This window comes from Cervus elaphus, chromosome 33 (assembly GCF_910594005.1).
Source record: "Cervus elaphus chromosome 33, mCerEla1.1, whole genome shotgun sequence".
NCBI lineage: Eukaryota > Metazoa > Chordata > Mammalia > Artiodactyla > Cervidae > Cervus > Cervus elaphus.
Window position 1 is genome coordinate 6,306,221 of NC_057847.1, and position 27,423 is coordinate 6,333,643.

At 42.4% G+C, this 27,423-nt stretch overlaps 1 protein-coding gene across 12 annotated transcripts in view; it reads left to right on the forward strand.

Moving 5' to 3' along the window:
• The window catches only part of SAP130 (Sin3A associated protein 130), a 74,250-nt gene that overhangs the window by 30,540 nt on the left and 16,287 nt on the right, over positions 1 to 27,423 (forward strand). For 6 of the 12 annotated variants that reach the window (XM_043894327.1, XM_043894333.1, XM_043894331.1 and 3 more), the window contains exons 13-16: positions 6,831 to 7,133; positions 7,938 to 8,115; positions 14,377 to 14,481; positions 24,569 to 24,927. In XM_043894327.1, the coding sequence (XP_043750262.1) occupies positions 6,831 to 7,133; positions 7,938 to 8,115; positions 14,377 to 14,481; positions 24,569 to 24,927 (945 nt within the window). The remainder of the gene's footprint in view (positions 1 to 6,830; positions 7,134 to 7,937; positions 8,116 to 14,376; positions 14,482 to 24,568; positions 24,928 to 27,423) is intronic. The other 6 variants (XM_043894334.1, XM_043894335.1, XM_043894340.1 and 3 more) reach the window with 3 other exon arrangements.

A 27,423-nucleotide genomic window follows, 5' to 3' on the forward strand; every position in this document is an offset into this window, starting at 1 on the left:
CCTGAGAAAGCCAGGTTATCAGATTGTAGCCGTTGTCCTTCTCATGTGCCTCCAGGGCTGCAGCCAGTGCTGCCTGTGGCCTTTGGGCATTTGAAGAGGACCTGGCACAAATGAAGAACTGAATTTTTTGTTTTACTTAAATTAAAATGAGAGAAATTTCAAATATGTTTGGAACAACTTAGCAATATGAACCTACTTTTTGCAAAATTGTCAATTTTATGGAATCAAAATAGAAATCAAGTAGTTCTGATAAAAATTTAGTCTCTGAATTGAAATATGATTTGAGAGCAAAATATACTCTGAATTTTGAAGACATAATATGGAAAAGAGAATTTATAACATGTTACTAATAACTCTTATTAACATTATTATTTTAAAATTATCATTTTTGGATATATTGAGTTAAACAAGATGTATCATGAAAATTAATTTGACCTATGTTTTATTATATTAATGTGGCTTCTGGAAAATCTAAAATTGCGTGTATGACTTATATTTTTGTTGGACAGTGCTAATCTAAAGCTTTCAAACACTGGGATGTTTAAACAGCTTTGGAAACAGGTTCCTCCACCTCTACATTTTCTGTGTGTGTGGTTTGATTTTTTCTTTTTTTTTTTTGCCGAGGATGGGGGAAGAGATGTTTGTTTTTAAAAACTTTCTTTCTTTTTTTAATGTTTTTATTTTATTTATTTATTGGACATGTAGCATGTGGGATCTTAGTTCCCCAACCAGGGATCAAACCCATGCCCCCCCCATTGGGAGCTCAGAGTCTTAACCACTGGACCACCAGGGAAGTCCCAAAACTTTCTTTTTAAAAGGAATTCGTAACTGTTCTTTATTAGCAGTCTTATAAAGTAAAATCTTGTTTAATTGATTGTTGCCAAAAGTGGGATGCTAAAAGTATTGTAGAAGCATGTCTGTGTGTGAGTATGTGTTACACTGATGGCTGAAAATTTTGAGTTTATCAGTATTAGCACTTGCCTTCAGGTTCCTTCCTTCATCCACTACCTCAGCCAATTGATACTTCCCTAACAGTGCAGTTGTTTTGCCTTTCTGGAGAAGGTATCGATAATTCATGACCACTATGTATTTCTCTGAACGCTAACCAACTGAAAAGAACATGCAGAGTCTCTCTCGAGCTAGAGCTGACTATGCAGACACTGTCCTTTATGTGTAAACTTTTATTGTAAAAATCCTTCATAAGAACACTCTCTGAAGTATTGGGGATCCTGCCAGTCATCTGTCTCTACATTATTCTTTTCTCACCTCTGCAGTAGCCCTGATGGACACTAACACAGAAAAATAAATAGCACAATCAGTACTTAATTTCTTCCAGTATCAAACCATCACTGTTTGATGAGAGGTAGTGTAGTATTTGTTAAACATATAAGTCTGCACATGGATGGACACAAATGAATAAATCATTTAGAAACCAGCTAACAGTATCCTGTTTTCAAGTATCATGAATTTATTAGCTTATTTTAAAACAGATATTTTTAGGTCAAGAAAAGAACAGGAAAATTTGTATGTAATAGGCTCTGATCTTGCCAAATATGGATCACTTTACTATATAGTTTATGGTATTTAGAACAATTGTTCATGGTCTTGGTTGCTTTTACAGATGAGATCTTTTTGGTCTATTAGTTATAAGTTAGGTGGAGAGATGAATTTATAAGTCTATATATAACTATATATAACCATAGGGCTTCCCCAGTGGCTCAGTGGTAAAGAATCTGCCTGCAGTGCTGGAGATTCATTCAGGTTCAATCCCTGGGCTGGGAAGATCCCCTGGAGGAGGGTATGATAACCCACTCCAGTATTTTTACCAGGAGAATTCCATGGATTGAGGAGTCTGGAGGGCTACAGTGCATAGAGTTGCAAAGATTCAGACATGACTGAAGTGATGGCACGTATATGTAACTGTACATATATGTGTGTGTGACTGTAGGTATATATGTATATTTTGCAAGGTGATCCCTCTCATAGTGTTCCTGAAAATTCACCTTTTGCAGAGGTGTTTTCTGTTTCATTCGTTTGTTTATTCATTCATGCATTTATTAATTCCACAAATATTTATTGAAATTCCATGTAAGATCCTATGCTAGCTCTGTTTTTAAAATTGACTTATAAACAGATGTTGCTTTCAACAAGCTGAGAGTCTAGTAAGGAGATGAGATGTGAGAAGATACTATAATATGCTCAAGCTCACAAGAGAGACTTGAGCAAAGCCACGCTGTTTCTGAGGTAAGAGGTTATTTCTACTTGAGAAGGTCGGGTTGGAGGTCAGGAATGATTTCCTGAAAGAAATGACATTTGGGAAGCATCTTTCAGAATGGATAGGGCAGAGCCATGGTAGGACTGGAGAAAAGCACATTTCTGTCTGTGAATAAAGTATTAGCTAAATAAAATATGTGCTTGGAAAAAAACAGAGTGGGCAGGCTGCAGAGACTCCTTTCCCCAGAGGCGGGGATCCCGCCGCCTGTAGCGCCCCCTCCGCCTCCATATCGGTGAGAGCGGGGCTGGGAGGGTGCCTGGATCCCGAGAGCCGCACGGGTGACCAGCTGGCCGGAGGGGCCAGGGTCAAAGGTGGAAGGCTACGGGCTGGCAGGGAGAAGAGGAGACCTGGACCGGGTTCGGAGAGAGGAAGGACATCATTTGTGCGGGACCGTGAGCAGGATGAACGCCCGGCCCGGGCGGGTGGTTGCAGCCGCAGAGAGGGCTGCTGAGAGCGGGCAGCTCAACTTCAGGATCCCAAGCTTCTGGCCAGAAGCTGGAGGGGGCTTGGCCAACACGAGCACCAAACGACTCAATGGTGCTTTCTGGCTCTGAGATTAAAAAAAATGTCTGCAGACGACGGAGGTATCCGAGCTACCCAGGACAAGGAGAGAGCCCGAGAGACTCCAGGTCATGGGCATTCTTGTCAAGAAATGCTCTCTGAGTCAGAGGGGACAGTGCCTGTAGGAGAGGCCCACATCAAGATGGAGCCAGAGGAGACGCAGCCTGATGGGGTGTCGCAGGAGGCCAGAGCTCAAGGAGCGCGGGGCTGGGTGCCCCTAAGCCAGGGCGCTCAGGAGAAACTGTCTCCTGCCTGGAGGAACCCTCCCGGCCCCCCAGATGCCTGTGCTCTCCTGCGAGGGGAGGACCAGAGACCAGCAAATGGCTGCAGCACTCCTCACCGCCTGGTCCCAGATGCCGGTGACCCTTGAGGACCTGGCTCTGTACCTCTCCCGGGAGGAATGAGGGCGGCTGGACCACACCCAGCAGAGCTTCTACAGGGAGGTCCTGCAGAAGAGGAGTGGGCTGTCCTTGGGGTTTCCCTTCAGCAGACCTTTCTGGGCCTCTCAAGGGCGGGGCCCCAGGTTCCAGCAGGCATGCTGGACATGAGGAGAAGAGGAGCGGTGGAGGCGGACAAGGAGCTGGCTGCATCCCTGCGAGCCCTTGGCGATGTAAAGTCCTTCAAAAGCAGAGTGGGAAGAGCCCGGGGGATGCCCCGCGCTGCGGGCAGGACGATGTGCAGCCCCGTCCCGTGGAGGAGGCACAGCCGGAATCAGCCCCGCCTGACACCGACCTCCTGAAAACCCAGGAGGGCCACTTCCCAGAGCAATCCAGAGAGGGGGGCATGGCCGCCCCCGAGAGCGGCGAGGAGGGCCTGGCGCTGGGCAGCGAGGCGGGCAAGAAGACCTACAAGTGCGAGCAGTGCGGCAAGGCCTTCAGCTGGCCCTTGCACCTGGTGACGCACCGGCGCACGCACACGGGCGAGAAGCCCTACGCCTGCCCGTCCTGCTGGAAGAGCTTCAGCCACCACTCGACGCTGATCCAGCACCAGCGCATCCACACGGGCGAGAAGCCCTACACCAAGCGCTTCACCCGCTTCTCAGACCTGGTCACCCACCAGGGCACCCACACGGGCGCCAAGCCGCACAAGTGCCTCATCTGCGGCAAGTGCTTCACGCAGAGCTCGGCCCTGGTCACCCACCAGCGCACCCACACCGGGATCAAGCCCTACCCGTGCCCCGAGTGCGGTAAGTGCTTCAGCCTGCGATCCAACCTCATTGCGCACAACCGCACGCACACTGGCGAGAAGCCCTACCACTGCCTGAACTGCGGCAAGAGCTTCAGCCACAGCTCGCACCTCACCGCCCACCAGCGCACCACCGCGGCGTCCGGCCCTACTCCTGCCCGCTGTGCGGCAAGAGCTTCAGCCGGCGTTCCAACCTGCACCGGCACAAGAAGATCCACACGGCAGGGCCCAAGGCCCTGGCCATGCTGATCCTGGGCGCGGCTGGGACTCTGGCGGCACCCCCGCCTGCCCCTACCTAGGGGGCTGGGAGGGAGGGGCCTGGGCGTCTGCTGTGGGGGTGTGACCTGGGAGACCCAGGAAGGGAGGCGGGGAGGTGCTGGCATGGGGGTGGCAACCCGGGAGGAGCTCGGATGAGGACCAGACCAAGGCATGCTCGCCACAAATTAAAGGCCTTGGAGTTCAAGCAACAAAAGAAAGAAAAAAAAAACAGAGTGGTTTTGTTTTGGTGGAAGCATAGTGTGAGTGAGAATGCAAAGTGTGGAATAGGATTAGATCTTGCTCAGTAGTAAAGAATCTTAATGCCAATGCAGGAGACACAGTATCAGTCCCTGAGTTGGGAAGATCCCCTGGAGGAGGAAAAATGGCAGCCTGCCCCAGTATTCTTTCCTGGAGAAACCCATGGAGAGAGGAGCCTGGCAGGCTGTAGCCCATAGGGTCACACAGAGTCAAACATGACTGAGCCCCCACACACACAGCATGGTGTGGGTGAGAATATAAAGTGTGAAATAAGATTGGGTCTTAAAAAGGCTTGTAGTAGTAACTAGACTGCAGGTTCTACAGCAGGCAAATGACCAAAGAACTGTTGTTTAACATAAATAACATGGATACACTTCTCAGAAGAAACTATAATGATCTGGAAATTGTGTGTGTGTGTATTCTACAAAGGAAGAATTGCACTGTAACAGTGACTTTTAAGTTTACATGTTCTATCACTTCATTATTCTTATGCATAATAATAATTTACCTTTTTATCTGTCATTTATAAAACATTTTTAATTATATTATTAAAATTGAAGTTTTGTTATTCAGTCACTAAATCGTGTCTGACACTTTGCCATCCCATGGACTGCCATGCCAGGCTTCCCTGTCCTTCACTATTGCCCAGAATTTGCTCAAACTCATGTCCGTTGAGCCATCCAGCCATCTCATCCTTTATCAGCCCCTTCTCTTCCTTCCCTCAATCTTTCCTAATATCACGGTCTTTTCCAGTGAGCCAGCTCATCACATAAGGAGGCCAAAGTATTGGAACTTCAGCATCAGTCCTTCCAATGAATATTCAGGCTTAATTTCCATTAGGGTGGACTGATTTGATCTCCTTGCTGTCCAAGGGACTCTCAAGAGTCTTCTCCAACACCAGTTTCAAAGCATCAGTTCTTTAGCACTCAGCCTTCTTTATGGTCCAACTCTCACATCTGTACATGTGTACTGGAAAAACCACAGCTTTGACTAGACGGACCTTTGTCGGCAAAGTATTGTCTCTGCTTTCTAATGTGCTGTCTAGATTTGTCATAGCTTTTCTGCCAAGAAATTCCAAAATTGAGATATAATTGACATACCTTAGTTTCACATGTACAGCATAATGTTTCATTATTTATCTATATTGCAGAATAATCACCACAGGTCTAGCTGGCATCTGTCACTGTACAGTTCCAGATTGTTTTTTTTCTTGTGATGAGAACTTTTAAGATCTACTCTTAGCAACTCCCAGATTTACAGTGCTGCATATCTAACTATAATCATTATGCTGTGCGTTGTATCCCCGTAACTTAGTGTCTTTAGCTGGAAATCCGTGCCTTCTCACCACTGCAGCCTGTCTCACCGCCCTCTCCCCTTGCCTCTGGCGCCACTGCTCTGTCTTCTCCATCCAGGGGCTGTTTGTGATTTTCTGCGCCTTAGAGTCCATATGTATGTGAGGTCACATGGTGTTTGTCATTCTCTGTGTGACTGACCTCACTAAGCATAATACCCTTGAGATTCATTCATATTGTCACAAATGGCAGTGTTTCAGATTTTTTTTTCCTTTTTAATAGCTGAGTGATATTCCATTGTGTGTGTATATATCATATCTTCTTGATCTACTCATCCACTACTGGACATGGATTGTTTCCATATCTTGGCTATTGTAAGTAATGCTGCAGGGAACATTGGAAGATACATATATCTTTTTCCAGATTTGTTTTCTGAGAAGAAAAGTCTTTTGTTTGTTTTCTTTCCACAAATAGTGAGAAATCCTTTCTTACTTCGTTTCTTCCTGGGAATGTCTGTGTTTTCAGTTTTGTTGTTGAGTCAGTTTTTAATGTACACGGTAGATGATTGAAAAAAGGACAGGTTGATTGTTCTCTCTCTTAAGTGCATATTTTAGAATTTAAAATTAATAACTACTATATTTCAGAAATTCCTCTGATAGTGGTTCTATCAATTAAAGCAAAGATTCATGACTTGGAGGCATGGATGTATGTCAGAAGTTTGTATTAATTATTTACATAGTTGCCTGGCTCACATTTGGCTTTTAATAAATGATTGCTTTTTGCTCATTTTAATGCTGTTTCTGCAGAAAGATCATCTCAAATTAGTAGAAAGTAAGGTGGAGAAAATGTCAATGTTTAGAGATTTATATAGCACTTTTTTTTAAAATTGAGAGTTTAGATCTTGAATGTGGAAAAATTGTTTTGATTTGAGTGTTTTTCTCCTTAGGTGGACTGTATCTAATCAGAGCTAACATTCTTGTCACTTTCTGCATCATTTTTAGTTTCAGCTCAGGCTCCAAACTCTGCCATCACAGCTCAGACTGGAGTAGGGGTGGCATCCACAGTCCACCTGAACCCCATGCAGTTGATGACAGTGGATGCATCTCATGCTCGGCATATCCAAGGGATCCAGCCAGCCCCCATCAGTACACAGGGGATCCAGCCCGCCCCCATCGGCACCCCAGGGATCCAGCCTGCCCCCATCGGCACACAGGGAATTCACTCAGCAGCCCCCATCAGCACCCAGGGACTTCAGCCCGCACCAATAGGGACCCAGCAGCCTCAGCCCGAAGGGAAGACTTCAGGTAATTTTAATTGTTCACATGGAATTTGGTCTGGAAAGAAAAGATACATAGGTTTTGCCACTTGCTGGCTTTGTGGTCTCAAGTAACCTCAGTAAACCTTAGTTTGCCCTTTGGAACATGAGTTGCTTAGAACTTACCTGTCAGGATCATTGTAAGCATTAGAAACCACATGTGTAAATAGCTTAATACATATTTGCATATGGGGAGAAGCGTGCCAGAAGAGCTCTTAGTTGAGAGAGTATATTCACCCTTATGAGGGTAGTATTTACAGTCCATTTTAGGATTTTCTTTTTCATTTTAATTTTTTTGGCTCACTGTGTAGCTTGTGGGATCTAGTTCTCCAACCAGGGGTTGAATTCAGGCCCTAGCATTAGAAGCGCAGAGTCCTAACCTATAAACAGCCAAGGAATTTCCTAAAAATTTTTTTGGAGTTGTTTGTAAAGCATAAAGTTAAGATAGACTGGAATGTTAGTACCATTATTAGGAATTGAGAAGCAGTGATATCTTACAAAAAGTCTGTAGGAGAACATTTCTTGAAGTATGGTATGTACTTTATCTATCTTATTTATTAGTAATCATGATTGTAGAGCAAAGAAAAGTGGTTTTTGATCAGTAGGCTTTATAACTTCTCCCATTTTGCCATCTGCTTTTGTTCTTATTCCTCTTCTTGAAATTGGAAAGTCCTAACATGAGTACTCTTAAGTGTGATAGTCTAATCATTGTTCTTTGTCTTACATGACATTTTAGTAATGTTACTTCTGTCTCCTTTTCATTGTTCTTTCCTGCCCCCTCCGTGTCCTCTAGCAGTGGTGTTGGCGGATGGAGCCACAATTGTAGCCAACCCTATCAGCAACCCATTCAGTGCTGCTCCAGCAGCAACAACTGTGGTGCAGACTCACAGCCAGAGTGTGAGCACGAACGCTCCAGCCCAGGGCTCGTCCCCACGGCCAAGTATACTCCGCAAGAAACCTGCCACCGATGGGTGAGTCGACCCAGAAGTGTCAGGTGACGCCTCTAGTTCTGGATGCCATCGGTATAAACAGGCACTAATCCAGTGCTGTAGCAAACTCGATTTCTGCCAAAATAACTTGCCGACCAGGTTGTTCAGTAGAGCCTTGCTGAGTTCAGACTGTAAGATGGTAAGAATCCAGGATTCAGTTGGTTGTCAGTTTGTAAACATCTGTTGCATATTAATTACTTTGAGAGTTCTCTCTGGTTCTGAGAGTTTAATGCTGGAACCCTTGGTTGTACTGCATTTTTCAGGCTTATCTAGTTAGACACAGTAATGTGTGCTATCTGTTTTTCCCTCGTTATCCTAAATGAATTGTTGCTTCAGGCAAACAGTTTTCCAAGTGTATTAAGGGTCATATTTAGTAGCAGATAGTGTTCCCTGTTGTCATATAAACTTCTGAGTTGGTGGGTCATAGGTCATAGGCTCTGCTGTGAAACAGAGATCCAGGTCTCTGCCTTTTAATACTAAGTCGGTTCATGACAAAGTAACTTTATCAAGGAAAATGCAAGGCAGAGCTTGTAATAGAGATGGCAGATTGAACATGCTCTTCTTAATTTCTCCTCCTGTCAAAACCCTACAGAACTTTTAGTAAAGAGGCTTTTTTGAAAGATCATAAATGCACAGGGATGGGGAGAATAGGAGAAGACTCAACAGCAGCAAGACTTTGAGGCGAGAAAGCAGATAGGCAAGCTCTCCCTCACTCCCTTAACAGTGAGAATGGTGGATGTTAAGTCTACAGAGGACAATTAAGAATCATCCTCATTTAAATTGTAAATCTTCAAAAGAACCAGAAACAGGAAGAACTAAGGGTAAAAGGAAGCTGGGCTGAAATCTGTCTGAAAAGTGGTTAGAGCCCTACCTTCTCTGCCCAGACAGCGGATTTGCACGGCCGCTCCTCCCCAGCCCCAGCAAACTCTGCAGATGGCCCACTAGGATCAGCCAGCACAACAGAGGACATGGTACTGCACCAGAAACAGATTAATGACCTAGCCAACACGGCGTGTTGAGACTACCTGTCCACTTCTCCCATTGGGCTGACACAACCCTGGCAGTTAAAGAGAAATTGAGAAGAGGACTCTACTCTCCTTCTAGGGTCCATCAGCCCAATGGGAAAGATCTAAAAATACCTACACTAAGGGTTTAAGGACCCTTCAGACAGGGATCAGATCACCCTTAAGATAGACAAACCCTGCCACAAGCTCAGAGCATCCCATCAGCTTTTTAGTCCTCCTCCATCATGAGCATGCAGCCCAGCATATCAGGTGCCTGATGGGGATTCTAACAATACAAGGTAGAAACCACTGAAAAAGGCAGTTTGGAAGATGCAAAGGCTAGGCAAAGAGAATAAAACTAAAAACAAAACCTAAGAAGGATGAACAGAGACATACACAGTCAGTGCCATCTTCAAAGGACAAAAGAAAACTGCATCCATCAAACAGGAAGGCCATGCTTCTCAAAGGGAACAGTCAGAGAACAAGAGTGTGTCCTGAAGTTAAAAGTGTGAGAGCAGAAATTGAAAGCTCAGTAGAGGAGCTGAAAGGTAAAACTGAGGAGATCTCTCAGTAGAGCAAAAAGACAAAAGGGGAGAAAATACCAAAAAATTAAAGTGCCAGTTCAGGAGAACCCTGCCTTGGAAGAAGAGGGATCATAGTAAATTACCAAAACTGAAGAGTAACCGTTTCCTGATTTAACAAACCACAAAATGCATGGCACAATATGTGCAACAGACACACACTGGCACCGAGGTAAAATATTTTGAAACTTCACAACACGGGACGCAGTGAGATCTGCCTTTCTCCCTTGCTTTGTTGTCTCCAAAGGCCCTTCTGCTGTACCTTCCGTGACCACCTGTACCATCCAAGTCCTCTGTGGCCTGACTTCTCTGAGCATGACTCTTTGCCTTAATTGGATCCTGGCTCTTCTCTGGGGTCTCAAAGGCCTTTTCCTCGACTCTCCCCGGAGTGGTGGCTATCTCGTCCCTCCCCATCCCTTCCTGTCACTGTGCCCGGAGATGGGTGACTGTTCTCTTGGCACCACATTGCCACTTTGAGTCCACTCTTCCTCAACAGCAGATCTGCTTCCTGGTCTGTATTTAAATTTCATAAAGTTTGCTATTGAAAAAGTAGTTTCACATAACCAGGTTCATCCAGACACAGTGAAAAGTTTTCCAATAACTGAATCAAATACCAGTTTTTATTGTTTCTTTTATTGTGGTAAAAATCACATAATATAAAACATACTATTTTAACCATATTTAACGTACATTTCAGTGGCATTAAATACATTCACATCGTTGTGCACCTCTCACCACCATCCACCTCCCAAATTTTTCACCTTCTTAAACTCAAGCTCTGGCTCCATTAAATACTAACTCCCCATCCCCCCTGTCCCTTCACCCTTACAGTCCCTTCACCTCCTGGCCCCTGGCATTACCAGTGTACTTTCTAACTCTGCGAATTTGACTGTTCTAGTCAAATACCAGTTTTTAAATTCAAATTAACTTCAGTGAAACATTCTTTACCGTCTGAGCCACCAGGGAAGCCCCTAATGAAGCATTCTTAAAAGTCCTGCTGGTCACTTGCATTTCCTGCCTTTCACGTGTTTAGTGGCCCCATGTGACTGGCAGCCACCTTGTTGGGACAGAATCAGGTTTGATTTAGAGATTGTGTGTCCTGCAGAAGGCACATAGTGTCTGGTTGTCATACTATCTTTAATGTAAAGAGAAATTTGATGTTTCCCAGCTCTGTGGCCTCTCAGTTGCTTGAATGTGTCCCTTGCATCCACCCTCCCTTAGCAGAGCACCCCCAGGGGCACAAGCATTCCTCGGCTCAGAAGTTGAGCAGTGTTTTCTGTACCCCAGTGGCCCACAGCCTGCCTCCTTCCACATCCCTGGCAGCAGAACTGTGACTCAACAAGACTCAGCTGGAAGCCTGCAGCCTCTTGGTCCTTAACCACCTTTTCACTCTTCTAACTGCCTTTCCTGACATCTTTGTCTGCTCTCCCTGGCTCAGAGTCTGTGGTTCCATTGCAATCATTTCCTTGCATCCATCCTCAGGTTCCTTACCCTCCTCTTGGCTTTGTCAAAACCAGAGTTAAATCCTAATTTGTGTTATGCTGCCTGCATATGTGCAGCAGTGTGTTAGGGAGCACCACACTACCTGGTCCTGCTTAACCTCACACACCTCCACTGGGATCTCATGGTGGACCAGCGCTGTCTGCTTTCTTCCACCACCTTTCCAGACAACCAGGTACCTCTGTTCTTTTCCAGGCTTCCCCAGCTTCTTCCCACATTCACTAGTAGCTAATGAAAGTGCCACCTACTTTCTTGAGAAAATGGCAACAAGCACCAGAGAACTTCACAGACTAGCTGTCACATCTTACCTGCCAGCCTCTTTTCCCTGCCCACCTCCATTTCCCAGTACAGGTGAGCTCCAGGGGTACCTCTTCAGAGCTCCGATCACAGCCTTCCTCACCTACTCCAGCTCCAGCTGCAGCTCTTCCTCTCTCTCCTTCATCAGTTTTTTCTTGCAAGTGGGTTATTCACATAAAAAGTATAATCTTGCTGTCAGTTCTTCCATCTTAAAAAAAAAATTCTTCCATTAAGCCACTTTCTTCCATTCTCTCCCCCATTTTATTTCTCCTGTTTGCAATGAAAATAAAGGAGTTGTCTCTATTTGCTAGCACTACTTCTTCCAGTCTCTTTCTTTCTCTTTCAGCATTTTCACTGATGTATAGAAAACTGTGCAGATAATGTATGTACAGTGTAATGAGTTAGCACAAAGGGAACCCAATGTACGTCTGTGTGATTGCCAGTACTTCCTCCCAAAGGTTACTAGCCAGGTTTTCTTCTTACCCTCTTTTGCCTCTTTTTGAGTTCCCGTAGAATCATATATACTTTTTGTGACTCAGGCATCTTTCACTTGGTTTTGGACAGTTCATCCATGTTACTACCTGTGATTATAACTTTTCAGTTGTTTACAATACCCTTATATAAGAAGAGCATTATTTTTTCCATGGATCTTCAGGTTTTTCCCAGTTTGGGGCTGTAATGTTATCCCAACGTCTTTCTACATCACCTTTGATATGTCCATAGATGTAGTACCCCAGAAGGGATTTGCTGGGATGTAGTCTGTGCTCATCTTCAGCTCTAGCACATAACGCCAGCAGTTTGTTCGGGTGTTATACCCATTTGCACTGTCACTAGCAGGGGAATCATTGCCCTTGTCATCACCAACACCTCTTATTTGGCACTCTTCGTAAGTTTGGTCATTCTGTGCGTTTATAGTATATCTCTTTATGGGTTTGGGGGGGATTGTTTGTTTTCTGGGGTGGGAGTGGAGTTGGTCTTGCTTTTTTATTTTTTGTGTGGAAAGTTTAAACATAATACAAATTTGAACATAAGAATTTATTCCCATAATCCAACTTCAATTATTAACTTAGTCCATGTTTTATCTGTTTGCCTATCCACTCCCTTTTTTTTACCAGCTCTTTTGTCCCTTGGAGTTTTCCCTTTCCCCCGCCATCTCTTTCCCTGAATTTGTCAGTTGTATCCCCATTGTGTTAGTTTCCTTAGGGCTGCTATAACAAATTATCACAAGTTTGGTGGTTTGAAACAACACAAGTTTATTCTCACAGTTGTGATGACTAGAAGTCTGATATCAACATGTTGGTTGGTTCCTTCTTGGGGAAAATCTACTCTGTGCCTCTTTCCCAGCATCTGGTGGCAGTTGGCAGTCCTTAGAGTCGCTTTGCCTGTGGATGCATCACTCCAGTTTCTGTTTCCATATTCACATGCCCTTGCCTCTGTCTCACATCTCCATCTCCTTTCTGTTGTCAGTCTTTGGATTTAGGACCTACCCTATAACTTTTTTGTTGTTGTTCAGTCGCCAAGTTGTATCCTACTCTTTGTGATCCTGTGGACTGTAGCACGCAAGACTCCTCTGAAGTCCACTGTCTCCCGGAGTTTGCTCAGATTCATGTCCATTGAGTTGATGATGCCATCTAACCATCTCATCCTCTGTTCCCCCTTCTCCTTTTACCTACCGTCTTACCCAGCATCAGGGTTTTTTCTAAGAGACTCTAAATCTAGAATGATCTTATCTCAAGATCCTTAACTTAGTTACATTTGCAAAGACCCTATTTTTTTACATTCACAAACACCAAGAATTAGGACTCCAGTGGATCATTTTAGGGAACATAGTCCATGCCCACCTCTCCCACTGCCTAGTTTCTTATTCTCTCCTCCACATTTTCCAAGTTGTTACTTTAATCTCAAGGCTTGGTTTTTCCCCCTTTTAGCAAAATTCCTTCATGAGTTGGCAGTTTAGTGTTCCGTTGTTAAGTTGCTAAGTGGCATCCAACTGTTCTTGTGACCCAGTGGACTGCTGCCCCCCAGGCTCCTCTGTCCTTGGAATTTCCTAGGCAGAAATACTGGAGTAGGTTGCCATTTCCTCCTCCAAAGGGCCTTCCCGACCCAGGGATCAAAGCCACACACCTGCACTGGCAGGTGGCTCTTCATCACTGGCCACCTGGGAAGCCTGGTCTTAGTGTTACACCAGGAGAAATACACTGTCTGGTGTCACCCTTTTTTGAGATATTAACAGCCTTCATGATCAGTATCTGAATTCATTGCATTGCAGAATGGTATGTTCTCATTCTAGACGTTTTCTCTCAAACCACTTCTCTTCTAGCATTTGCTTCTACCACCCTGCCAAAACTGCACATCAGGATCATTTATGATTTCCACGTCACTCAGCTGTGGTCTGAGCCGCATGTGGCCTCTCTACTACACGACACATTTGATAACTAGCTACCTTAATTGACTTTTTTCACTCAGCTTCCATTAACTTGCTTAGGTCAATATGAATACGTAGGTGTAATAATGATTGTGAATACTAAACGAATTTAAATTTTAAGTACAAAGGAAATGTGTAGGTAGAAAGTAGAAGAAGCAGGTAAGAGTCAAAATAGTTGCCTCCTGAAGAGAGACAGGCAGGAAGTGATGAAGGATGGGAAAGAGATCTGCTGTGTTTTATTAAAAGCTCTTTAGTACTATTTGACTTTCTAAATAATGTGCCTCTATTACATTGAGAGAACTTTTAAATCCATTAAAAAGCACCTGACAACATAGTGCTTTAATTTTACCATAGACCCACGTAGTGGATGTGTAGTTCTTACCCTTCGAATGCCCGCAGACGCTTGTATTCCGGTCGTGTCTCTTGTCTCTTCTAGAATGGCAGTTCGGAAAACCCTCATTCCCCCTCAGCCTCCTGACGTGGCCAGCCCTCGCGTGGAGAGCTCTGTGCGGAGTACGTCTGGGTCGCCCAGGCCTGCAGGGTGAGCACATAATTGAGGACAGGAAAGTCTAGTAACATGTTTCAAACTTCACATAATTTGTCTGTGTGCATCTAAAAAACCCATTTTCTAAGCTGTGTGATCTGGACACACTTCTCAACCTCTCTGGTCCTTAATTTCCTTATTTATGAAATGGGCATACTTATAATATCTTCCTCATAGGATTCCTGTGTATTCATAGCACTTAGAATAGAGCCTGCCTCATAGTAAACACCCGGTTCCTGGGTTGCTATCAAAATGGCATTCCTGGCATTGCTGTCAAAAATGGCATTATGACGATAGTTAATTCATGCTATTTTATTTATCTTCTTAATTCTAAAAGTAGTATTTTGGAAAAGAAAATGAGACAATATAAAAATTAAGTATAAAGTAAAAATCTTTGTCCCATTCTCCACTTACCTCTCTAGTCCCACTCCCCAGAGTAATTTGTTACTGTTTTAGTCTCTAAGTCTTTGCAACCCCATGGACTGTATAGCCTGCCAGGCTCCTCTGTCCATGGGATTTTCCAGGCAGGAATAGTGGAGTGGGTTGCCGTTTCCTTCTCCAGGGGATCTTCGCATCCCAGGGATTGAACCTGCATCTCCTGCATTGGGAGGCAGAGTCTTTAACACTGAGCCACCTGGAAAGCAACCCCAGAGTAATATTAATTGGTTAAAGTTTTGTTAAGTGTCTTTCTACATCCTTTTCCACATACATGTGTAGATAGGCTGATAAGTTCTTAAAAATAAGATTTTATTGATTTTTTATTATATGGCATTTTTTACTTACATTAGTAGTAGCTTACTCTGCTAATATATTTAGATCTACTTCTTCATAAAACTTCATTCAAAAAATTATGAATGCCATGTGTGTACTAAGTATCATTTCAGAATCCAGGGAAATAAAAGTGACTGAAACAAAGGGTCCATTCTCCTTAAGCTTACTGTCTAGTGAATGTAGAGAAATAATAAATATGTGAAGAAAAAGAAACCAGTGTAAAAGGAATATAAGTGATGGGAGAAGGGGTGATGACTTACAGAAAGGCTTCTCTGAGCAGAGGTTTTAAGAGCCACATGTTCCCTGATGTAAGACTGTGTTGGGCAGAGGAAAGAGCAGGGACCTGGACTTTGATGTAGGAGTACTTGCAGTCACCACTTTGTACATTAGTGCAAAAATGTACAAATAACTGTGTAATCAGAAACTGTACATGGTTATTTATAATTTTTCTGTGACCTTAAAAACATTTGTGAAAATATTAAAAACGTTCTTCCTATTTCTTTAGGGAATCTCCCTGGTGTAGGGATCAAACCCAAGTCTCTTTCATTGCAGGCAGCTTTTTTACCATCTGAACCACCAGAGAAACCCATAATATATAGGGAAATGGGAAAAAAAAATAGTAAAACTAAAGTTTACTTAGAACACTGTAATTGGAATATCAGAAGCACTGAGGATTAAAATGTTTTATTTCTTTCTAAAAACTCATCAAGAGTTCACCCTCTGTGTCCAAGGGTGTTAACACATGACAGGCATCCACAGGTTTGGTATCTGGATTTTCGTGTCCCCTAGGGGATGAGTACCAAGGGACAGCTGTGGTTGGAACAGTGCTTGCCTTATTCACATTATATAACTTGTGATAGAGAGCAAGAGTATGTCTGTGCTTTAGTGAATTGTCATATTGCTTTCTAAATTTGGATCTGCCCTGACATTTTATCTTTTGTATTTTCAATATTGTAAATTTTCTCCAAGAGTTCCTTTAATGTGAGGTTTTTGCCGGTATCACTTACAGGGACAGCTTATCTACCTTAACTAACCCTTGGAATCTGTGTGCACATTTCATAGTAGCATCTTTATCTGTGCAAGTGCAAATAAAGATTTCTCTTTGGAGAAATGTGTGTTTAGGCTGTTAGGTGTTTTGAGCTGTTAGTAAATTTTTTGGTTTATTAGTCACGTCATTTGCAAATATTTTCTCCCAGTCTGAGGGTTGTCTTTTCATTTTGTTTGTTGTTTCCTTTGCTGTGCAAAAACTTTTGGGTTTAAGTAGGTCCCATTTGTTTATTTTTGTTTTTATTTCCATTGCTGTGGGAGACAGATCAAATAAGATAATGCTGTGATTTATGTCAGAGTGTTCTGCCTATGTTTTCCTCTAGGAGTTATATAGTGTCCAGTTCCCCATGTAGGTCTTTAATCCATTTTGAGCTTATTTTTGTGTTTGAAGTGAAGGACTGATCTAATCTCATTTTTTGACATGCATGTAGCTGTCCGGTTTTCCAGCACCGTTTGTTGAAGAGACTGTCTTTCCAGCATTGTGCAGTCTTGCCTCCTTTGTCATAGATTAATTGACCACAGGTGCATGATCTTCTTTTTGGGTTTCTGTCCTGATCCGTTGATCTGTAATTCTGTTTTTGTGCCAGGACAATGCTGTTTGGATGACTGTAGTTTTGTAGTATAATCTGAAGTCAGGGAGTCTGATTCCTCCAGCTCCCGTTTTCTTTCTCAAGATTGCTTTGGCTATTCGGGGTCTTTTGTGTCTCCAAACAAATATTGAGATTTTTGTTCTAGTTCTATGAAAAATGCCATTGGTAATTTGATAGGGATTGCATCGAATCTGTAGATTGCCTAGAGTAGTTCAGTCATTTTGACAATATTGATTCTTCCAATCCACAATCATGGTATATCTTTCCATCCGTTTATGTCTTCTTCAATTTCTTTCATCAACATCTTATACTTTTCCAAGTACAGATCTTTTGTTTCCTTAGATAGGTTTATTGATAGGTATTTCGTTCTTTTTGAGGTGGTGGTAAATGGAATTGTTTCCTGAATTTTCTCTTTCTAATCTTTTGTTGTTAGTGTATAGAAATGGAGCAGATTGCTTTGTGTTAATTTTGTAACCTGCAACTTTACCAGATTCATTGATGAGTTCTAGTAGTTTTTTGGTAGCATCTTTAGGATCTTCTGTGTCTAGTATCCTGTCATTTTGTCAACAGTGACAGTTTAACAAATTCTTTGCCAGTTTATGGAAACCCACTCCAGTATCCTTGCCTGGAAAATCTCATGGACAGAGGAGCCTGGTGGGCTGCAGTCCATGGGGTCGCAAAGAGTCGGGCATGACTGAGTGACTGACACACTTTCCAGTTTAGATTCCCTTTACTTCTTTTTCTTTCCTGATTGCTGTAGCTAAGACTCCCAAAATTATGTTGAATAAAGGAGGTGAGAGTAGAATCCTTGTCTTATTCCTGGTTTTAGAGGGAACGCTTTCAGCTTTTCACTGCTGAACATGACTCTAGCTGTAGGTTTGTCGTATAAGGCCTTTATTATGTTAAGATATGTACCCTCTTTGCCCACTCTCTGGTCTTGGTATCAGGGTGATGGTGACCTCACAACTGAGTTTGGAAGTGTTCCTTCCTCTACAGTTTTTTGAAACAGTTTCAGAAGGATAGATGCTAACTTTTCTCTAAATGTTTGATTAAAATTGCCTGTGAAGCAGGCAGGTCCTGAACTTTCATCTGTTGGGAGGTTTTTAATCACAATTTCAATTTCATTGCTTTTGATTGGCTTGTCCTTCTCTTCCAGGTTGTCCATTTTGTTGGCATACTGTTGCTCATAGTAGTCTCATGATTCTTGGTATTTCTGTGGAATCAGTTGTAATGTCTCCTTTTTCATTTCTAATTTTATTGATGTGAGTCCTCCCTTTTTTTCTTCATGAGTCTGACTAAAAGTTTATCAATTTTATCTTTTAAAAGAACCAGCTTTTAATTTAATTGATCTTTGCGATTGTTTTGTCTCTATTTCATTTATTCTGCTATGATCTTTATGATTTCTTTCCTTCTGCTAACTGGAGATTTTGTTGTTCTTCTTTCTCTAGGAGTTTTAGGTGTCAGGTTATGTAGTTTATTTGAGATTACTCTTGTTTCTTGAGGTAACATTTTACTGCTATAAACATCTCTCTTAGAGCTGCTTTTGCTGCATCCCATAAGTTTTGCACCATTGTGCTTTAATTTTCATTTGTCTCTAAGTGTTATTTTGTTTTCTGTAAATTTCTTCCATGGTCCCATTGGTGGTTTAGCTGCATGTTGTTCAGCTGCCATGCATTTGTGTTTGTTACAGTTCTTTTCTTGTACTTTATTTCTGATTTCATAGGAATTGTGATCAGAAAAGATGTTTGATATGACTTCAGTTTTCATAAATCTACCAAGGCTCACCTTACGATCCAACAAGTGGTCAGTCCTGGAGAATGTTACGTGTGCCCTTGAGAAGAATGTGTAGTGGCTGCTTTTGGTTGGAATGCTCTATGAACATTAGTTAAGTCCATCTGATCTAACATGTCATTTAACGCCTGAGTTTCTTTATTAATTTTCTACCAGATAATCTGTCCATTGTTGAAAGTGGGGTATTAAACTACCCCACTATTGTTGTGTTACTGTCTATTTATCCCTTTATGGTTGTTGGTATTTGCCTTATATACTCAGGTGTTCATATGTTGAGTGCATATATATTTACAGTTGTTATATTGTCTTCTTAGATTGAACCCCTGAGCATTATGCAGTGTCCTTCTTTTTCTCTTATAACAATATTTGTTTTAAAGTTTGTCTGATACAAATATTGTTACTCCACCTTTCTTATGATTTCCATTTGCATGGAATACTTTCTGCCATCTCCTTAATTTCAGTCTGTAAGTGTCCCTAGGTCTCACATGGGTCTTGTTTTTATTTTCATCCAACCAGTCTTATGTCTTTTGGTTGGTGCATTTAATCCATTTACTCTAAGGCAGTTATCAATATATATGATTGTATTGTTGGTTCAGTAGCTAAGTCTTGTCTGACTTCTTGAAACACCGTGGAATGTAGCATTCCAGGCTTCCCTGTCCTTCACTATCTCACAGAGTTTGTTCAGATTCATATCCATTGAGTTGATGATTATATCTAATCATTTCATTGTCTGCTAGCCTCTTTTTTGCTTTCAGTCTTTCCCAGCATCAGGGTCTTTACCAGTGAGTCAGCTCTTTGCATCAGGTGGCCAAAGCATTGGAACTTTTCAGCTTCAGCGCCAATCCCTCCAATGAATATTCAGGGTTGACTTCCTTTAGGATTCACTGGTTTGCTCTCCTTGCAGTCCAGGGAACTCTCAAGAGTCTTCTCTAGCACCACAGTTTGAAAGCATCAGTTCTTCAGTGTCAGCCTTCTGTATGGTCCAACTCTTACATCCACACATAACTACTGGAAAAACCATAGCTTTGCCTATACTGACCTTTGTCGGCAAAGTGATGCCTTTGCTTTTTAATACACTGTCTAGGTTTGTCATAACTATCCTTCTAAGGAACAAGTGTCTTTAAATTTCGTGACTGCAGTCACTGTCCTCAGTGATTTTGGAGCTCAAGAAAATAAACTGTGCCACCATTTCCACTTTCTCCCCATCTGTTTGCCATGAAGTGATGGGACCTGATGCCATGATCTTAATGTTTTGAATGTTGATTTTTAAGCCAGCTCTTTTACTTTCTTCTTTCACCTCCATCAAGAGGGTCTTTAGTTCTTCTTCACTTTCTGCCATTGTAGTGATATTATCTACATATCTGAGGTCCTAGGTATTTCTCCCAGCGATCTTGATTCCAGCTTGGTATTCATCCAGCCCAGTGTTTTGCACGATGTACTCTGCCTATAAGTTAAGTAGCAGGGTGACATTATACATCCTTTATGTACTCATTTCCCAAATTTGAACCAGTCCGTTGTTCCATGTCTATTTCTAAGTGTTGCTTCTTGACCTGCAAACAGGTTTTTCAGGGGACAGGTGAAGTAGTCTGGTATTCTTTCAGAATTTTCCATAGTTTGTTGTGATCCACACAGCCAGAGGCTTTAGCCTCGTCAGTGAAGCAGAAGTACATTTTTTTTGGAATTCCCTTGCGTTTTCTGTGATCCAGCGTGTGTTGCCAGTTTGATCTCTGGTTTGTCTATCTTTTCTGAATCTAGCTTGTACATCGGAAGTTCTTGATTTATGTGCTGTTGAAGCCTAGCTTGAAGGATTTTGAGCATTACTTTGCTAGCATGTGAAATGAGTGCAATTGTACAGTGATTTGAACATTTATGGCATTTTCTTTCTTTGGGATTAGAATAAAAATTGATCTTTTCCTGTGGCCACTACTGAGTTTTCCAAATCTGCTGGTATATTGAGTGCAACACTTTTTAACAGCATCATATTTTAGGATTTGAAATAGCTCAGCTGAAATTTCATCACCTGAACTAGCTTTGTTCGTAGTAATGCTTCCTAAGACCCACTTGACTTCACACTCCAGGATGCCTGGAATGTGATCACATCATCATGGTTATCGAGGTCATTAAAGACCTTTTTTGTATAGCTCTTCTGTTTATTTGTGCCACCTCTTCTTAATCTCTTCTGCTTCTGTTAGGTCCTTGCCTTTCTGTCCTTTATTGTGCCCATCTTTATATGAAATGTTCCCTTGCTATCTCTAATATTCTTGAAGAGATTTCTAGTCTTTCCCATTCTATTGTTTTCCTCTATTTCTTTGCATTGTTCACTTAAGGCTTCCTTATCTCTCCTTGCTATTCTCTGGAACTCTGCATTCAGTTGGGTATATCTTTTCCTTTCCCCTTTGCCTTTCACTTCTCTTCTATTTTCTGCTGTTTATAACACCTCAACCAGTTTGCCTTCTTGCACTTCTTTTTCTTTGGGATGGTTTGGTCACCAAGTCTTGTATCTTGTTACAAACCTCCATCTATAGTTCTTTAGGCAATCTGTCTGTCAGATCTAACCCCTTGAGTTTCTTTGTCACCTCCATTGTATAATCATAAGGGGATTTGATTTAGGTCATACCTGAATGGTTTAGTGGTTTTTCCCTACTTTCTTCATTTTAAACCTGCGTTGTGCAATAAGGAGCTCAGGATTGGAACCACAGACAGCTCCATGTCTTGTTTTTGCTGAGTGTATAGAGTTTCTTCATCTTTGGCTGCAAAGAATATAATCAGTCTAATTTCAGTATTGACCATCTGGTGATGTCCATGTGTAGAGTCATCTCTTGTGTTGATGGAAAGAGGGTATTTGTTATGACCAGTGTTTTTTCTTGGCAAAACTCTGTTAGCCTTTGCCCTGCTTCATTTTATACTCCAAGGCCAAACTTACCTGTTATTCCAGGTATCTCTTGGCTTCCTCCTTTTGCATTCAAATCCCCTACAATGAAAAGGACATTTTGGGGGGGGGGGGCGGTATTAGTTCTCAAAGGTCTTATAGGTCTTTGTAGAACTATTCATCTTCGCTTCTTCAGCATTAGTATTTGGGGCATAGACTTGGATTACTGTGATGTTGAATGGTTTGCCTTGGTAACTAATGAAGATCATTCTGTCATTTTTGAGATTGCATCCAAGTGCTGCATTTTGGATTCCTTTACTAACTATGAGGGCTACTTCATTTCTTCTAAGGGATTCTTGCCCACAGTAATAGATGATATGGTCATCTGAATTAAATTTGCCCATTCTGGTCCATCTCCTGCTTGACATGTCCAGTTTATCTTGATTTATGACCCTGACATTCCAGGTTCCTATGCAGTATTATTCTTTACAACATCAGACTTTACTTTCACCACCAAACACATCCACAACTGAGTGCCATTTCTGTTTTGGCCAAGCCTCTTCATCCTTTCTGGAGTTTCTCTGCTCTTCCCCAGTAGCATATTGGACACCTGCCAACCTGGGGGGCTCATCTTCCTGTGTCATATCTTTTTGTCTTTTCATACTGCTCCCTGGATTCTCGAAGCAGGAACACCGAAGCAGTCTGCTGCCGCCTCCTCCAGTGGGCTGTGTTTTGTCAGAACTCTCCGCCATGACCTGTCCACCGTGGTTGGCCCTTCATGGATGTCGTGGCTCGTAGCTTCATTGAGTCAGACAAGGCTGTGATCCTTGTGATCATTTTTGTTAGCTTTTTGTGATGTGTTTTTTGTTCTGGAGGGTGTGGTGTTGTAGCACTTTATTCTTCTGGATAAGAGGCTTGTGCAGCCTTCCTGATGGGAGGGACTGTACATGGGGAAAACTAGGTCTTACTCTGATGGGCCAGACAATGCTCATTAAATCTTTAATCCACTGTCTGCTAGTGGGTGGGGCTCTCTGCCTCCCTGTTAGTTGTTTGGCCTGAGGCGCCCCAGTCCTGGAGTCATACAGGCTCTATGGTAAGGCTGAAGGCGACCTTCAAAAGCGTCTGTGCCAATGTGCACCTCCCAGGACTGCTGCTGCCAGTGCCCGGTCCCTGAGGCAGGCCGCTGCCAATGCAGGTCTCCTAGTGGGGTCACTGTTCCTTCTCCCTGGGTCCTGGTGCGCACGTTGTTTTGTTTGTGCCCTACAAGCATCTCCGTTTTCACCAGTCCTGTGGAAGTTCTGTAATCAAATCCCGCTGTCCTTCAAAGTTGGATTCCCGGGATTCCCATCCCTTTGCCGAATTCCCAGGTTGGGAAGTCTGATGTGGGTGGGGCCTAGATCCTTTGCAGTGGGAGAATTTCTTTGGTATTGTGGGTCTTCTGTCTGGGTCACCCACCCAGCAGGTATGGGATTTGATTTTAACATGATTGCGCCCCTCCTACCATCTCGTTGCACTTTCTCCTTTGTCCTTGGACATGGGGTATCATTTTTTTGATCCAAATATCCTCATGTCAGTGGTTGTTCAGCAGCTAGTTGTGATTTTGGTGTTCCCACAGATTGAGTGCACATTTGGAAATCACCTTTCTGCTTTCTTTTTCAATGAATTTGACTACTCTAGGTACCTCATATAAATGGAGTTCTGCAGTACAATCACCCCCTCGATATCCCTGGGGCATTCATTGCTTCCATAACCCATACCATTGCAGATACCAAAATCCATAGAAGCTCAAGCCCCTTATATCAAATGGCACATTATTTGCATGTAACCTATGCATCTCTGGATTACTTAAAATACATACAGTGTCATTGCTGTGTAAGTCATAGCGAGTATGCAGCAAGTTCAAATTTTGCTTTTTGGAACTTTCTGGAATTTTTTTTCCCTGAATATTTTCCGTTGCCTGCTGGTTGGATCCACAGATGTGGAGCCTGCCAGGGATACAGAGTGCCAACTGTGTTTTTCTTTGTGATTGGCTTGTTTTACTTAGTGCAGTGTCCTGAGATGCACCCCTCAGGTGGTTTTTTGGGTTTTTTTTCCAATCTGTGCCTTGTCTTTTCAACCTCTTGTAATAGTCTTTAGCATAGCAGAAGTTTTGAATTTTGATGATGCCCAATTTATCTGGTTTTTTTTCTTCTATGGATTACGCTTTTAGTATCATGTCTAAGAATTCTGATCATAAAAGTTTCATGGTTTTACATTTTTGCATTTAGATTTCTGATCCCTGTTTAGTTCATTTTTTGAGGTCTCAGTCAATATTGAATTTTTTGCCTATACAAGTCCAGTTGTTTTTGGCCTTGAGCTTGCAGGGTATTATCTTGTGTTGCTTTTGATACTTTTGAATTTTCAGTAGTAGTAATATAAATAGGCAAACTTTTACAGCTGTTAAATGAAATATTTGACTTAAAAAATGTTTGAGAAGAATTTGTAAGGACATTAATTTTGTTGTATAAAGCTGACAAAAATCAATACATTTTTGAACACTATATTTGTAGGTGTCTGAAGTATCTCTGATGAAACATATACTGGAAAGTTATAGGAGTGGTGCCTGTGGGTAGAGGGCTGGGTATGCAAAGTGGAGGGAAGTTATTCTCAATTTGTCTTGTTTTGTATCTGCTCAATTTTTAAAGCTCCTAAGGCAACATACACAGTAACAAATTCTTGGAGGGAAAAATACACTAGTTTGATGAAAACTGATTGCCTTTCAGTGAAGTGACTTTCAATAATTTCTTTAAACTGTTCTTTGTTTTCTAAGTTAATTTTATTACTGCCTATAAGAACTTGATGGCAATGGTTCTAAAACTTGAATTCCCTATAAAAGTTACCTTAAAGTTCAACTTCTAAAATCAAGGAATAGAGTTTTAGCTGTGCTGTGTGTTGGACAAATATTCACGTTCTGAGATGATCCAAGTTAAGTAAATTTTCTGTTGTTTGCTACATCATCTTTGCTTTTGTTTTTCAGTGCCAAACCCAAGTCAGAAATCCACGTATCGATGGCCACTCCAGTCACTGTGTCTATGGAGACCTTGTCCAGTCAAAATAGTGACCAGCCCACCATTGCAGTCCCACCCACCACTCAGCAGCCTCCACCAGCCATTCCAACTATGATTGCAGCAGCTAGCCCCCCATCACAACCAGCGGTCGCCCTTCCAACCATTCCTGGAGCAGTTCCCATCACTCCACCCATCACTACCATTGCCGCCGCCCCTCCGCCATCAGCAGCTGTGGGTGGCAGTCTCTCTTCTGTTTTGGGCCCTCCTGTACCTGAGATAAAAGTTAAAGAGGAAGTGGAACCAATGGACATCATGAGACCAGTTTCTGGTACGTTCATTTGTAGGATACTTTTTGCTGGCAATTGCTTCTTCCCCTTTTCTTACTGTCCTCAAGAGTCCAAACTTTTGTATGACCCTAAGTCTGGAAGCCTGACTACTAGATGCCCATTTGAAATTTCCATTTCATTAGTTTTTAATAAATAGAAAAAAGCATCCTTTTCAAAACTGAAACCATACTGCTGCCATTTTTGTAATTAATTTTATTTCTCACCCAAATCAATGGAAAGATTGCTTCCCCATGAGTATCTTTGAACATAGCTTCTCATATTCATTAAGGAAGTATTAACACACAAAGAGGGTCACAGTGCTGTTGACTTAAAGCATAGTCATAATCTAAAAGTTGAGAGTTATGTTTTATTCAGCGGAAATTTTTAGGACTTTTAGCCTGGGAGACAGCATCTCAAGTGACCCTTAAAGAGCTGCTCTGAGGAGGCAGGGGGAGGAGTCAGGTTATATAGACGTTTGCAACACGGGGCAGGTAGTCTGAACTTTGAAAATATTTTTGCAAATTGAAGAAAACTAGATATCTCAAGTTAAGGAATTTAGCGCTTTTCTGTATGCAGAAAGATGAGAAAGTCTGGGCTCACTGAAATCGTTCCTTTCACATGTACCTCAGCCGTCTGTGGCCAGGGCCCTTCATTTCCCCTCAGTGCTCACCACCTGCCAAATCACAGGTGTAGTTCTCCTTCCTGCCTCTCTTGGAGAGCTAGATGAGTGTGGCATCCTTGTTGATTCACATGGCAGGTAACACTCCATTTCTCAGTGTGATTATAGCTAAGTGCCGATTAATTTATGATTTATTTCCTGCCAGCTTTTTTTTTTTTTGCCTTGTGTATGCAATAAAGTAAGATTTGCATTGTTAAAAATAGCCTCTTGATAAACATTATTTATGATTAGTAAAATCCCAGAAGTACCACTCCCTTTTTCTTTTCTTCTCAACTCTAAACTTCCAGTTTGTAAAAAGGCAGGTCACTTTAGAGATTTTCTTTCTGTTTCCTTGGAATTCTGGGCATTTGTTTGTTTTTTGGGCTTTTGTTGTTTTGGGCGTGTTTTTGGCTGTGGTCCTTGTTTAGACATACGAAATCTTTGTTGTGGCACTCAGGATCTTCACTGTTGCGTGTCAGATCTTTCATTGCAACACATGGCCTAGTTGCCCCATGACATGTGGGGTCTTAGTTCCCTGCCAAGGGAACCAAACCCATGTCCCCTGCATTGGAAGGCAGGTTCTTAACCACTGGACTGCCAGGGAAGTCCCTGTTTTCTGTTTTTTCCATTATTTATTGTGGAGTCTTATTTTTCTTGACTATAAAAGTGGCATTCAGTGTATGAAATTTATATAAAACAGACAAAGCCAAAGTGGAAAGCAAGTCACTTTTTGCCATAGTTACCTAGTATTACCCTCTACCATTTCGGCATGAAGGCCCCCACCTCCCATAACATACGTTCAGTTAATAGGTGTGGTCATGCTGTGCCTACAGTTTGTAAATCTGCTGTGTATTTATTTGCTTATTTACTTCCATTTATAGTGTCATGAAACACCCTATATGGTAACACCCTATGATTCCTCAGCACTTCTGTTGAAAGATGTTATGGGTCACCCTGGAGGGGAAATGAAATGTTGTTCATCTGCTCTGTCATCCTTCTAGATAGTTCCTCTTGCCTTTCCATACTGGGAATCTGGTCCTAGTTCTTCCTCAAATTGTCGGGCTCGGCACCAGCCTTGGTTCTGTCCGGCTTTTCACCAGGCACTGTGTACAGATCATCCACATCTTCCATCTTCTTGGAGATTGCATTTTAGCAAGAGTGGTAAGCAGTAAAATAAAGGACAAAATGTAAGGGAAAGTTAGGGCTGGATGTGTGATTTGTTTTTAAGAGTTTTAAAGGGAAAGCTTTACCAAAGAAATGATTTTTGAATAGAGACATTAAAGAGATTAAATGCTGGCCATGAGAGTATCTGGAAAAAAAGCATTTCAGACTGAGAGAGCAGTAAATGTAAAAGCCTAAGACAGGAACATGCCTCTTGTGCTCAACAACTAGCACAGAGGCATTGTCAGATGGAGCTAAGTAAGCGAGGGGAGTAGGAGAGAGAAGGCCAGAGGTGCGGGGTCAGGACTGAGAGCTTGTGAGCCTCTGTAAGGACTGTGACTTTGCTGAGGGGGCTGCGAGCTGTGAGAGGGTTCTGAGCAGAGGAGGGACTTGAGCTCACTTCTGTTTCTAATAGACGACTCTGGTTACTCTGCAGAAAAAAGACTGGGAACAAGATTAGAATTAGGGAGATGTGTTTAGAGGCTACGGCTTTAACAGCAGGGACCAGCGAAGGTTTCAGCCAGGATAGTAGCAGTACCAGTGGTGTGACCTGGTGAGAGTATAGATACATTATTGAAGAACTGAGAGGACTTCTTTAAAGAGGGATATTGTGCGTGAGGAACAGCGTCGGGGGAAACTAAAGGTTTAGATCTTAGTAACTGGAAGCATAGACTTCCCA